Here is a 14,026-nt window from a genome sequence, read left to right as displayed (position 1 = left end):
AAAAACTTTTGTGGGTCAGCTAAAACACATTATTCTTAAAATTACTCGATTAAGTGGTCCTCTTTTCACGTCTAACAAGTTGTTTGGATAACCACATCTAGGTGCGGATTCGTTATTATTATTTTTTAGTATAATAATGCGTATTAATATTGGACTACTTTTTGGATATGTGTGGATGCAGGACTTATTAGCTTAGGGAAAAAATTAGGTAAAATAACAGTAATATAAGAAGTTGATTTAATATATATAGGTAGAGGATCCTCTAAAAAGTGCCTAAAGTGTGAGAAATGTATTATAAAACTATATATAATACTATATAACATCATATAAACACCGTATAACAATATGTAACAGCATATAATACCATATAACGCTATGTAACACAATATAACATTATATAACAAATATAACACTATAGGTTGTCTGATAGCATGTCTCTGATAGATGTATAGTGTTATATATTGTTATATAATGTTAGGCCACTCGGGGCGGTACGTGATGGAGCTCGATAACGCGTTAAACTATCACGCTACACCGCCGCCGGTTCTTTTATAACGCGTGAAGTTTGAAACGCGTTATTTCCTTCACGCGTGGAAGTTTGTTGTTGTTCCACGTTGCCGCCGCCTCCATGTTCTGCATAATTATTTGCTCTGCATGTTGCAGAATTAAAAAATGGAAGTATAGTTCATCATGGCAACACGTGTACATGGAAGAAATTAAATGGAAGTATGCATCCAACACGTGTACATGGAAGAAAATGGCAGAAGTCTAAAAATAAAAATTATAAAAAATTGGGGAGTAATAGAATTCCATCACTAGTGATTCCACCCCTCCTACATTTCTATCACTAGTGATGGAAATTGGATTGATGACATGACATTACTTGATTGGATAGTGGGAGTGATGGAATTCCATCACTAGTGAACCACCCCTAGTCCCCTTATATAGTGTTACATAGCGTTATATTGTGTTATATGGGGTTACATAGTGTTATACGGTGTTTATATTGTGTTATATAGTATTATATATAGTGTTATAATACACTTCTCACACTTTGGGCACTTTTTACAGGATCCTTACCCTATATATATATTCATAGTTTTGTGTTAAGAGAATCTTTCATCATGTTCAATATTTGAATATTATGCTTTTTCAAATTAAAATTTTGTTTAAAAGTAAAATCAATCTCACTCTCTTTAAATGGTAAAATAAATAAAATTTAACGCAAAACAAAACTAAACAATATATATACAAAGCAAGCTAAACTAAGCAAGAAACATTAGATTGTATAATAAATGGGGCATGGCAGCGACAATTCACCCAAAAAAACCTATTCTTTTAAAGATATGATGTTATTAGCGTTCTTCTACTCTTAACTCTAATGACTGTATCATTGAACCCAACCACGCACCCAACGAAAAACTATCTAATGAACGGGGAAACAATAAAAAACTATTTAAAATAATGATAAAATAGGAAACAACAACGGTGTGGTGCAGTGGCGATAGGTCATAAGTTTGGACTGCAACAACAGTGTGGTGTAGTGGTGGTGGTTCAGTTGCCGGGGCAGCGATCAGTGACGATTGCAATAGTAGGGATACATTGAGAACATGTATGTAGATGAATCGACCAAAGCTCAAAATCGACTCATTTAGCTTAGTATTTAATAGTGTATGGGCTCAACTCGTTTCAAACATCATATCCAAAAGCTCAAACTTGTCAAGTGAGATAATTTTTAGTTGGAGCTTAGATTTGACTAATCGTTTTGTTATTTTATTTGTTTAAAGATATAACTATGATATATTTATAATATACACACACTATTAAGTATTTTTTTAATTATATCGTTATTTTCATTAGATAATAATATACATTTTAGATTAAACTAGATGTAACACCCGCCGCGTTGCGGCCGGGTTGACATTCACATATCATAGAAGCTAAAAGATTGTCCGGTATTCGTTCAATTCGTTACGACATCGACACTCGCCAAAGTAACCAAAAGAGAAAACATCGAGTCAAATAGTTGTATCAATATGAATGGATACAAATTGCATTTACAAAAGGAGGTAATATAATGATATGTTAGCATAATGGACCAACTTGTTTGGCTCAGATTTTCCGACTAATATAGCGTGGTTTAGATCTGTCTATTAGACCACCATGGCTGCATCAGAGGTTGCAAATAGAGAAACTCGCACTTTCCGTCCTCCGATCCTGACACGCCAAGAGCCGATCGCGACTTAACTCATCATAGGCTCTTGCACATAAGGGAAATAGAGTAGAAAGAAGGCAGGCAAATACAAAATAGACACACCTGTAATGATGAAATCAAGTGATTTAGGGAAATTATAAATTTTCGTAGTCGTTTGAAACATTTCCTTAAAAAAGAGGTACGCGAAAATGATAGAACAGATCGTTTCATCAACGAAGGTTGTTTTTTGAAATGGTAATTCAATCGGACCTAGAAAAAACAAAATGTCTGGAAAAAAACACTCACGAATAAGTTTAGATTACCTTTCAAAACCTGCTCGTATATTCCTTGTTCCGTTTCACAAATAAAAAATGATTAAATGAAACCTTAAGATCGTATCATCATAAGGAAAAAGCTATAAAAAACAAAGCAAATAATTATACCGAGAATGGTGGGAACCCACATAGCAAAATACATCTTATGACACCAGCACTCCAAATATGACATTGTTGGCTGGCTATAGAACTTCTTCAGGACCTCGGGGCCACGTAATAGAGGAAAGAGGAAAGTACTGAACCATAAAGTACAATTAGGCTTGATAAAATCACCTATATTGAGTAAAATTCTGTTGCAAAAACAAATGTCAAAACATTTAATAAGTAATATTCTAATTTGGTAATTTACAAAGCCTAAAGTTTAAACATCACAAGATTAGAGCTACTTTGACAGATCTACAAATTTTTTTGTCATATGTAATGTTGCTGTAAGTTTTCACAACCCTCACACGCATAGCTAATGATTGCTTGGTCATTATCAGTCCAGACGTCAACTGCGCGTGCGAGCTCTTCCTTTTCATTAGTGTAACTTCCTTGTCTAACAATGCACTTAACCATTAACCACATTGGAAAATTCATCAGTTTTAGACCAAGTGGTGACGAAAAACTTAAAAGTGCAGGAATCAGAATATGCACCTCATTCAAACATTTCATCAAACACCTCCCGTGTAACCGTGTTGGTTCAAGGTTTGCTAATGTATTCTTTGATTAGCCCAAAGAAACTTCTTTTTTTCGGAAAACAATTAACTTTTCATGAAAAACTTTATAACATTGGCTGCATCACACAACGAACATTATAATGTGCGAGATAAAATTTTGGGCCCTATTCGAAAATCTCCATTTAATATAAACTCATCAATCACTAAAATCTACTAATCACACAACCAAAAAACAGACCTTGTGAGAGGTCGCTGGTCAACTCTGTCACCAGAAACCTAACCTGCAGTGTATCATTCACGTCATACAAAAGTCGTGAGTTGATGCAATTGATCAGATATGGTGAAACTGGAGTTGTATGTTAAAGTTTGCAACTTCACATGGGTCTGTGGTCATGCACGTGCATGTGCATTGGCTTAGTTATTTGTCTTTTGTTTTTAATTGGTTTTTTTTTAATTCATGCCAATATGTAGGAAGTTGTTAGTGTTTACCTAGTCTATTGGTGGTAGTTGAGTAGTGGTAGTCATGTTGAGTAGTGGTAGTCATGGTTCCTAGTTTTCAGTGTTTTTCTACTTATTTATTTCCTCTGTATTTGCAACTTTTGAATCAATTGAGTTTCATTCGAAAACCAACTGCTCTCTCTTTCGTTTACAGTTTTCTTGAGTGTTTTGTGAGGTTGATTGTGTATCAACAAATATCACTTGAATAACCAGTTTTAACATTGTATAAAGGAGAATTTGATAGTTAATACCTGAAACCTATGACTTATGATTGAGAATTGAAATATGAGATGAAGACATGAAGTGAAAGGTGTTTTAATGGTAGATCAGAGATGATACGGTGAAGAGAGAGAAGATGCTCGGCGAGTGAAATCCACAGAAAAATTGTCCGTAGCAACCGTCACCATCACCGCCACCGCGACAGCCACAATCCCCTTTCACCACCACAACCTTTCACCACCGTCATCACACCGCCACTTCCCATCACTCCTCTCGCTTTCTCTTTCTCTCTAGATGGGTTTCTGTGTATTGCGTTGTGACATACTATGATACATGATGAAAACTAAAAACTCAATGAAAAGTTTTGAAGTACAATTAACAAACAATTTGTCTCAAGCAACACAATCATGCTCACTTTGTGTATAATACAATACACAAATAAAATTCAATGAAATCGCATGAATTTGAGGTGAAATGAACATACAGTGCAAGATTTTGGGAATCCGGTCTTTAGAAACACACGAAACCGAGTCCTCTAAGCTAGATTTCTCCACTATTTCACCAACAGCAAGCGCCGATGTGCGGAAGAGTGACGCTTGAGGTGACGCAGAATGACGGTGGTTGTTGGCGGGAGAAAGTTCCACCGCAAGCATTTTCCGAATGCATAACAGGTGAAGGATGAGGAATTGAGAGTGATTTTAGGTTTAGAAGAGGATAATGAGCATGATAATGGTTAATAGATTAGAAGTGAGGTTGTATCCATTGTTGTAAACTGTAAATTGGGGATAGAGGATGAAGAAGAAAAATCAAAAGTTTTTTTTTTTGTCTGAAACACTCCTCAAGCATGGAGTACAAGTAATAATGCACATATAACTTGCTAATTTATATAGGTTTTAATAAGCGTCTGTTTAGGCCCATGAGCCTAGCCGAGCTTGATATATAAAGCCCGGGCTTGGGCTCGTTTATGCATGACTCGATTCAAGCTTTTAACAAACCAATCTCAAGTAGTTCAGAAGCGGCTCGTGACACCCCTAATTGAGATAGCAATGAGCAGGTGTTTCAACTTTTTAAATAAAAAAGGGTTCTTTGGATGTTGTATGTGATAATACATGTATGTATGGCGGATTCAACCCACAACACAACCCTATTGGCTTAAGAAAAAGGTACAAAGAAAAAAAAGTTACAAAAAGATAGGCCTATGGGGTGCTATCCCTCCGATGTTGGTTATATGCGTCCCTTCTACGTTACTAATCAACCACCTATTTATCTAATTTGATATATACACGAGTGTGTAAGGGCAATGAGTTTAATGGTATATGGGCATATAATGCGATGAATGTGATGGTATACGGTTATAAGAACGTATAGAGCATTAATATGAGTGCGTATAGGGCAATTGGATTTGATTGGAGTAATATGACGTGATGGAATGAGAAAATACATGGAGTAGGAACCTAAAAAAGTTATCTATTAAACATCACCCATTTGATATTGTATCCGTCAATAAAACATAATGGTTTACCCTTCTATATTGTATCCACCTTTGAAAGGGGTAGGGTAGATCTCACCATCATTTTTATAGCATTGATATTGCCTTAATGTGCTCAAGTGTTCTTGTTATTTTTAAGTAAATTACAAAAAAAAAAAAAAAAAAAAAAAAAAAACCGTCTTTTATGTGTTATATCAATGGTTGTAAAACAAGGTTTCAAAGGCCGAGTACTCCACGAGTAGTCGCTACAAGGTAGGCTGCCGACGACTTTCTTCGACTCCGCCTAATTACTCGGAATCGGTCAAACACGGTCAACTTTGGCCAGAATTGGATCTAGTAGGTCAACTCGGGCCTAGTTTGACTTAAATAATAATAAAACATAATTTCTATGCCTATCATATTAAGGAATGAATATCATTTTCACATATTTTGTTATACATATTAGTACATTTATGTTATTTGACATATATTTAATCTCCAAAAAGTAATTTCTTTATAATTTAACATGTCTGAATACTCCCCGAGTACTCTCAACTCCCCAGTCGACCGACTAGGGAGCGCCTAGCGACTTTTGCAACCATGGTTATATCTGATTACAGAGTATGTCATTTACCTTCAAAAATTACAAAAAAAAATTGCTTTACGTTTGTAAACCATAACATGTTATGTCCTTTACCCTAAACTCAAATTAATTTGAATGTTAAGTCAAATGACATGGGGCCCACATGAGGGCATTCTCATTTTTTTCCCTCCCATTTTGATCTCCCTCTATTAAAACCTCGCCTCCTCATTAGTTCCAGATTGTTTCTCTCCCCTCTCACCGTCCTTTAGGTTTGCCCCAATTGAACGACGTCGACGATTGATCTTCTAAGGTGCAAGGTGAGCAATGGTACTTACGATATCGATGAAATTGAGGTTCTTGAACTATACAGTAATGTAACCTCAGTTTCATTTTTTTTTTGTTTTGTTTGTAACTAGTGATGAAGAGGTTGTGGGCTAATTCCAAATTTTTGAAAATTTTAATAGAGAAACATCAAAGAAGGAGGGTAAAGACGAGAATGCCTCCTCGTGGGCCTCACGTGTTCTGACTTAGCGTTCAAATTAAACTGATTTTAGGGTAAAGAACATAACATGTTAGGGTTTACAAACACAAACTAGGTTATCTGTAATTTCTAAAAGTAAAGATTATACTTTGCAATCAGATATAAATATAAAGGACGTTTCTATAATTTACCTTTTTAAACCAATTGCATTGTAAATACGTAATATTAAGTTTTGCTATTGACAAAAGACGTGGATTAAAAGTCTAGTATTCATAATTTTATATAGTTTATTTATTAACTATTTAGTTTGTTTCAAAACAAATATTTGCATTGGAAAGTTTAAGATATAATCATTATTCATTAATATTAGACTTTTTTAATTTAATTCATACAATCCAATACCAAAAGCTTAAACGAAAACTTTTTTCTTAAATAAATTGATTCACATAAACCTAAAACATCTACACGCACACGCCCTTGCCAATGTCAATTTGATCTTTATTAGTCAAAGCTTTAACCAAAAAGATGAAATGGACAAAATAAAAGTAAAATACAATTGTCGGATAAAAGTGAACTTTAAATTATAAATGAAATCGAGATTATTGTATAAAAGTTACGTATTATAGAGATTAAATAGAGTTTACCATCTATTATTATCATCATTAATATTATGCCAATTAATATTATGCCAATTAATATTATGCCAGTGTAACATATTAAATATTTTTATATACCTTCGTTATCTGAAAACTTTAGTCAAATGACATTATAACATGAAAAGTTCTTTGAAAATGAAAGATAAAGAAAAAAGCGTCAACCATTTTACAAAAATAATTGACGATTGTGTGTATTGCCAAAATCATTGACGAGATTAGAGTGAATATGCTTTTATGGGGTAAGGATAGTGTAAAAAGTGTTCAAAGTGTGAGAAGTGTGAGAAGTGTATTATAACACTATATAACACCATATAAACACCGTATAACAATATGTACCACCATATAATACCATATAACACTATGTAACACTATATATCATTATATAACAAATATAACACTATACATCTATCATATACATGTTATCAGACAATCTATAGTGTTATATTTGTTATATAATGATATATAGTGTTACATAGTGTTATATGGTATTATATGATGTTACATATTGTTATACGGTGTTTATATGGTGTTATATAGTGTTATAATACACTTCTCACACTTTGAGCACTTTTTACAGGATCCTCTACCTGCTTTTATGAGTTAAAAAGAGGAAGTTAAGAAGACATTAAAGCGGGTAAAAAAAGGAAGTTAGGAACACATTAAAGCATTTGGAATGGTCATCACGGCGTGAGTTTAAGTGTAACTCAGAGCTTACAAAAGTTTATATGTTGCGAAATGAGATTGTAAACTATACCTTTAAAAACGTCAATATTTTCTCTATCCCTTTAAAAACACTCATTTTCTTCTCATCTATACATTTTATATTTATCTGATATAATCAAATTGTTCTATATAAAAATTTAACTTTTATGTAAAAAACATGGTTACTTTATTTAAAGTTAATAGTAAATGTGATTTACACATGGTTAAAGCATATGGTGTACAAGTCTCTAAAGCCCTCATATATAAATTGAGAAAAAAGCAAATAATGGGCCTGCCGAATTTAAACGAATTATGTCTTCTAGGTTGCGGGCCTTCACCAAACAAACAACCACCTCAATTGCCACAGTCACACATCCAAATGCAAAGCGACATCATCCTACGGGCTGCTCAAATGCCCACTATATGGACAACCTTATAAAATGCTTCACAACCGAAAAAATAAAAAATAAAAAAAGTTGGTAATCCTAACAATCCATTATCCATACAAAAGGTTGGCATAGTTTCCATGCACATCACGTATCGTGCCTCTATCTTTTGAAACGTGTGCCATGTAAAAAGAGAAAAAAAAAAGTATCCGAACGAGCCTGGTTTCACTTGCCCACAACCCGGTTCACTTCTAAAATATTTGTCACTCAGTACAAGTGTACAACCCACCGTACAAGTTTTTCGTGCTAAACTTCGTCAAACACTTAACTTCTTACACATTGTCCATTTGTCCCCTAAAACATCTTTAGTCTCCAAAATACGTCCAACTCATTCAGCACTCCTGACTTTTTTTTAGTTTGTCACAAGGCTAAATAAAAAGACATGAGCCAATCAAAGATTAGCTCAAACCCATGCATAAATATACACAAGCCAATTTAATCGGCTCAAAAAATACGTGAAATTTTACCTGTAGTGTAACGTCACTTAAATGGAGTCACGATACATCAACCCTAAGAAAAAAAAGGTAAAGTGGGCCCACAAACTTTGACAAAGTTTGGTAATTTGACCAAAACATTTACTGAATTTATCACGATGTTGATTAAACTTGGCTGTTTTTACTTTCTAGTTTTATACCCAAAATACAATTTATAAAATAACATGATTTTATATAATTGGAAACAAACGTCCTTTTCATAGCCTGCAAATATGATTCCCTCTCCTCCTCCCATTCAGTTGCAACTTCCATTTCGTACTATTTCTTAACAGATTTCCCCTGCTGCTGCTTCCATGAGCATTCTTCTGATCCACCCATTTGACTAAGACTAAAATTGGTTAGGTAAATGATGGTTTTGATGAAGATGCTAAGACCCCTTGTAGAAACCAACGCATGGGACTACTGCATTCTATGGAAGTTCGGTGATGATCCTTCAAGGTATTATTATTATTACTCTTACACCCAACACATCACATCACTAAATAATGGATCTGGGTTTTTAGTTTTGGGAGTAATTGTTCAGGTGTATTGAATGGATGGGGTGCTGTTGTAGTGGTAGCCAAGGTGTTTGTAGAAATGTCAAAGAGGAAATGGAGCTGCTGCATGTTCCTTACCTTTGCAGAGATGTATACGTTAAACACTCCATAAGGACCAGTGCTTGTGAAAAACTTGCCATGATTCCTTCTTCTTTGTCATTGTTTCATGGGTGGGTGGTATACACTAACCAATCATCTTTGTTTTTGGTTTAATCTTCTGTCAGTTGTTAATGTTTGAATTTGCACTACCAGAATCCATGGAGAAGTAGCCGTGTCTAAACAGCCAATGTGGCTAAGTAATGTGAGCATGATCTCTATAGATTGATTGATTAATAATAGCAAAATTATTGTTAATGCGATTCTTTGGGTTTTATGTGAAAGGATTCAATTGGAACTCAGATTGTAGTGCCTGTTGAAGGTGGTTTGATTGAGCTTTATAGATCAAAACATGTAAGATTCGGGCTACTTGTTTTACTGTCAATATTAAATATCTACTTTTATAACAGATTTTCGATATTAATTAATGGATATATAGATTCCCGAAGATCGAATGATGATAGAGAATCTTATTTCACGCTTGGGTGTCATTGTGGATCATGGATTACATGTCGACGAGTCGAAAAATTGTCTGAGTTCATATCTTTATCATCACACTGGCCCTACATCCGAGCTCCTTTTTGCGGTTCCACAACCGACCACTCACTCTCTAACACAAGGTTGGTTAACGGGTCAAATTGAGTTGTTTTTTCGTGCGGGTGAAATCACATTTTTTGTATGTCTTTTCGACCTTATAAATTAAGTCGTGTATATATATAGGATTATAAAAAGCGTTGTGAATACACGTAGGTACTATTTTACTCGGTTCGTGATTCAACATGTTTCCTGTTTTTATTCTACACTTTTGACCCGTTAAAGATTAAATTTATCTTAATCCGAATTCCGAACCATCTTTAGGTAAATGGGTTGAATATGTCACCTCTGATTGGGCCATGGATTTTTCAGGGGATGATAAAGCCTTTAAGAAAACTAAGAACAAGAAAGTTAGAGGTTCGAAATACAAATCAAAGAATCTTGATGCTGAAAGAAACCGAAGGCAACGTATCAAGGATGGTCTCTATACTTTACGTGCTTTGGTCCCCAAAATCTCTAAGGTCCAGTTATTGATTTTCTATATTATTTTGTGAAACTTTCGGTTTATTTATCTTTAAGTGTATGATCGAATTATGTGAGCAGATGGACCACGCTTCAATAGTTGGAGATGCAGTTGACTACATAATAGATCTGCAAAAGAATATAAAGGATCTCCAAGATGAGCTTAAAGAACTAGAAGAACAAGACTGTGAGGTTAATGATGATGAAGTGGAGGTCTGTAAGCCCCAAAAAAACATCTTATAACTTTGGTTTTAAGTGCATAATCGGCTTGATCTTTGTTTATGAAGGTGGAAGTGGAGGTACACGAGATTGGTGCTCGAGAGTTTTTGCTTAAGCTAATGTGCAGCTACAAACCAGGTCAGTTTCTGAGGATAATGGAAACCGTTGATTCCCTAGGACTTGAAGTGATCGATATCAATATCACCACATGTAATGCCAGCGTCTTGAACGTTCTTAATCTCAAGGTAAGATTTACTCCACATGCTTATTGTTACATTTTAACGTTGCATGTTTACACCGGTTATTGGTTTTTGAAGGCTAAAGATAAGGACGTTGCGGCCAAGAGTTTGAGAGACTCGTTGCTTACAGTTTGCTCGATTAAAGCTATGTAAAAGAACTCCTTGATGGCAACTAAGAATCACTTATGGCTTTTGGTTTAGTGTCAAAAACCAAGATTTTGGGCTACTTGGTTATATAGTTATACAAGTACTAGAAACAAGAATGCGAACACTAATGATATATTATAGTTGCATACCACAAGATTATTAATATAGACCGGATTACTATTAGTGATGAAACGTTGAAAAACGATGCAAGATTTTTATTAGGACGAATCTTTCATTCATTTGAAAACAAAATCAATAAGACATTGTTAATTTACATGTTTGAATAAAATATGGACGGTGAACAAAAAGTTAGATGAATGTCTTCATGACGTGGGCGCAAGCGTGCCTCAAATAGCATGACACTATATGTTAAGTTATAAGCTCAAGCTCGAAAGAATATCGAGTTACTGATTATATATATGCAACTAGTCACGAAAAGAGTTTTCAAATACATGTCTATAATAAAGGTTTATGAAAGTGTAGTTGCCCATAATCTGATATATATATCTCATCCCCAACAAAGTATGGCATGTTGGTGAAGGAAATCCGTGGTATATATTTTAGTTTTATTTTATGAACCCGGTTCATATTAAATATGTGTTTATTTTGTCACAAGGATTTAGTCAAAACATTTTTGACAAAAGAGTGCATCTAGAAATAGGTTATTCAAAATAAACTTTAACTAGTTAAAAAAAAATATATACACATTTTGGCAACGGAAGCGAATGTAACAAAATTAACGTAAACACTTTTATACCAAGGATTACCCGTAATGGAACAAGGTCACCAACATGCAAACACGAAATAGAACATCAACCATAGGGGGTTTAGATATACTTTCGGTTAGTAAATAACCGGTTGAGACACCGAAGTTCAACGATCGAATGCTAGTTACACGAGCGAGAGATACGCGAATGTGAGCCGGGTCTCGGCGGTGGTGGCCGGCGGCGGGCGGCGGCGACCGGCGGAGAGCGGCGGCGGCGGGCGGTGGTGACCGGTTTGGGTGTGTGAGTTGAGAGAGGTTTTTAATCTTCTCTTTGCATCTTCCACCAAATACAAGACCCACTTATATAGAACATGGACATTCATGTATGTTAGCCAAGTGTCAATCATGCAAAATTGCATGTAATTCTATTGGCCAAAAAGGGTGGCAAAGTTGCATGTATTTCTATTGGCCAAAAAGGGTGGCAAGTGACAAGTGGCGGTGGGTGAGAATACCCGTGTCACCCGGCCCATGTACCCGTCTCTCCGTTCAATACCCGCATATTGTTCGTAATTACCAGTTATTAGTTAAGTGGATTTTTAGTTCGTTGACCACGGTGTAACTCTTACGGGTCAAGACCCGGTCGGCAGCGTTGACTTATCGAACCGGACATAAATATCCAACAGCTCCCACTTGGACGGTCTCTGATAAGATCTCAACGCAGACAGCCAGCGGTGCTCTAGCTACACATGGCTGCCCCCAACAGGTCATGACACTTTAAAGTCACTAACCAATGTATCTTCCCTTTAGCAATGGCTTGCTACTTGAAGACAATAGACTTATGGCAATCGTTGTCATCTATCCCTTCTGTAAAAGACATCAATTGAACAATGAGACATGGATCAGATTCAATCTCATATGGCGTTCAATCATTATCGTTCTCGTTCAAGAATCAAAGTGGTCCAATCAAACACACAGTAAGTTTGGGTAAGGCCTTACACTTCACCAGTTTGAATCAACGAGGGCGCCCAGATGTCTAACTGTTACATATAATGTAAGAGTACAGAATCCCATCTTGACTACATACAACTCCCACTGAACTTCAGAACCACTCCCAACCAATGCCTTTATGACTGGCAGTTACGCGACAGCGATTGACACTGATCAAAGAATAGTCTTTAGTAAACGGAAGTTCTAGTATGTATCTCAGGTCAGAGGATACTAAATGAGTATGCCCAAATCAAAACATCTTATGACTAAGATCCATGAAGATGATTTGATGCGAGTTACATCCAGCATCATTCATAATGAAGCCTGTGAATTTGGAAGTCAATTCCTTGAGTCCAAAATCAGAATAGTCTTAATTCAGAGTCGTTCCCATGAGTTTGATCGACTATGGATAATTTAGAATACAAGATTCACGGATTAAACGTATCAAAATCGAACACAGTTGTAGGATTCAAGAATTGCATTTAACTAGTAAATCAAAATGAATACAGGAATACAACTGTTTGATGTTCGTACATCCAAATACTAAATCAAAACATTTCACTAGCTAATCTAAGCCCAATAGCATCCATATGACGGTCATGTTTCTCTTGAGTCATTGGCTTAGTAAATGGGTCAGCTAAGTTTTGATCTGTGTCAATTTTGCTTATAACGATGTCTCCACGTTCCACAATCTCAGGTATGTAGTGAAATTTTCTCAAAATGTGCTTGGCTTTGTGATGTGATCTAGGCTCCTTGGCTTGAGCAATAGCACCTGTGTTATCACAAAATATCTGGATGGGTTTCATGATACTTGGAACCACATCGAGATCGGTTATGAACTTCTTCATCCAAGCAGCTTCCTTTGCGGCATCTGATGCGGCAATGTACTCAGATTCCGTGGTAGAATCAGCTACAACACTCTGCTTGGAGCTTTTCCATGAGACAGCTCCTCCGTTGAGAGTGAACACGAAACCCGTTTGTGAGCGAGAGGTATCTCGATCAGTTTGAAAACTAGCATCAGTGTAACATTTTACAGTGAGCTCCTCATTGACTCCTCCAAATATCAAGAACATATCTTTTGTCCTTCTCAAGTACTTAAGGATGTTCTTAACTGCAGTCCAGTGGGCAACCCCAGGGTTCTGCTGGTAACGGCTGGTCATGCTCAAAGCATACGAGACGTCTGGTCGAGTACATACCATAGCATACATGATAGAACCAATCGCTGAAGCATATGGAACTCCTTCCATTTGCTTTATCTCTCGGTCCTCAGAGGGAGCTTGTGATTTGTCCAAAACGGTTCCTTTA

At 35.8% G+C, this 14,026-nt stretch overlaps 1 protein-coding gene and 1 long non-coding RNA gene across 3 annotated transcripts; one reads left to right on the top strand and one right to left on the bottom strand.

The window, feature by feature from the left end:
* Positions 1-1,883: 1,883 nt before the first annotated feature.
* LOC118481138 lies at positions 1,884-4,816 on the bottom strand. Its single transcript, XR_004864542.1, has 3 exons — positions 3,938-4,816; positions 2,518-3,469; positions 1,884-2,317 (listed from the first exon to the last, which is right to left on the bottom strand). It is a non-coding gene; the product is annotated as an uncharacterized LOC118481138 (long non-coding RNA).
* Positions 4,817-8,930: 4,114 nt separating this feature from the next.
* Positions 8,931-11,220, top strand: LOC110870728 (transcription factor ABORTED MICROSPORES). Of its 2 annotated transcripts, none has more exons than XM_022119896.2 (9): positions 8,931-9,173; positions 9,259-9,441; positions 9,524-9,572; positions 9,653-9,721; positions 9,807-9,987; positions 10,274-10,422; positions 10,505-10,636; positions 10,711-10,887; positions 10,960-11,220. In XM_022119896.2, exons 1-9 carry the CDS (start codon positions 9,082-9,084, stop codon positions 11,032-11,034), a joined length of 1,107 nt encoding a protein of 368 aa, XP_021975588.1. In that variant the 5' UTR covers positions 8,931-9,081; the 3' UTR covers positions 11,035-11,220. The 2 variants fall into 2 exon arrangements, with proteins under 2 accessions (XP_021975588.1, XP_035832189.1); XM_035976296.1 differs by having other exon boundaries at positions 9,239-9,441.
* The last annotated feature ends 2,806 nt before the right edge of the window (positions 11,221-14,026 follow it).

This window comes from Helianthus annuus, chromosome 8 (genome assembly GCF_002127325.2).
Source record: "Helianthus annuus cultivar XRQ/B chromosome 8, HanXRQr2.0-SUNRISE, whole genome shotgun sequence".
Lineage (NCBI taxonomy): Eukaryota > Viridiplantae > Streptophyta > Magnoliopsida > Asterales > Asteraceae > Helianthus > Helianthus annuus.
This window is presented reverse-complemented; position numbering and strand designations above follow the sequence as displayed.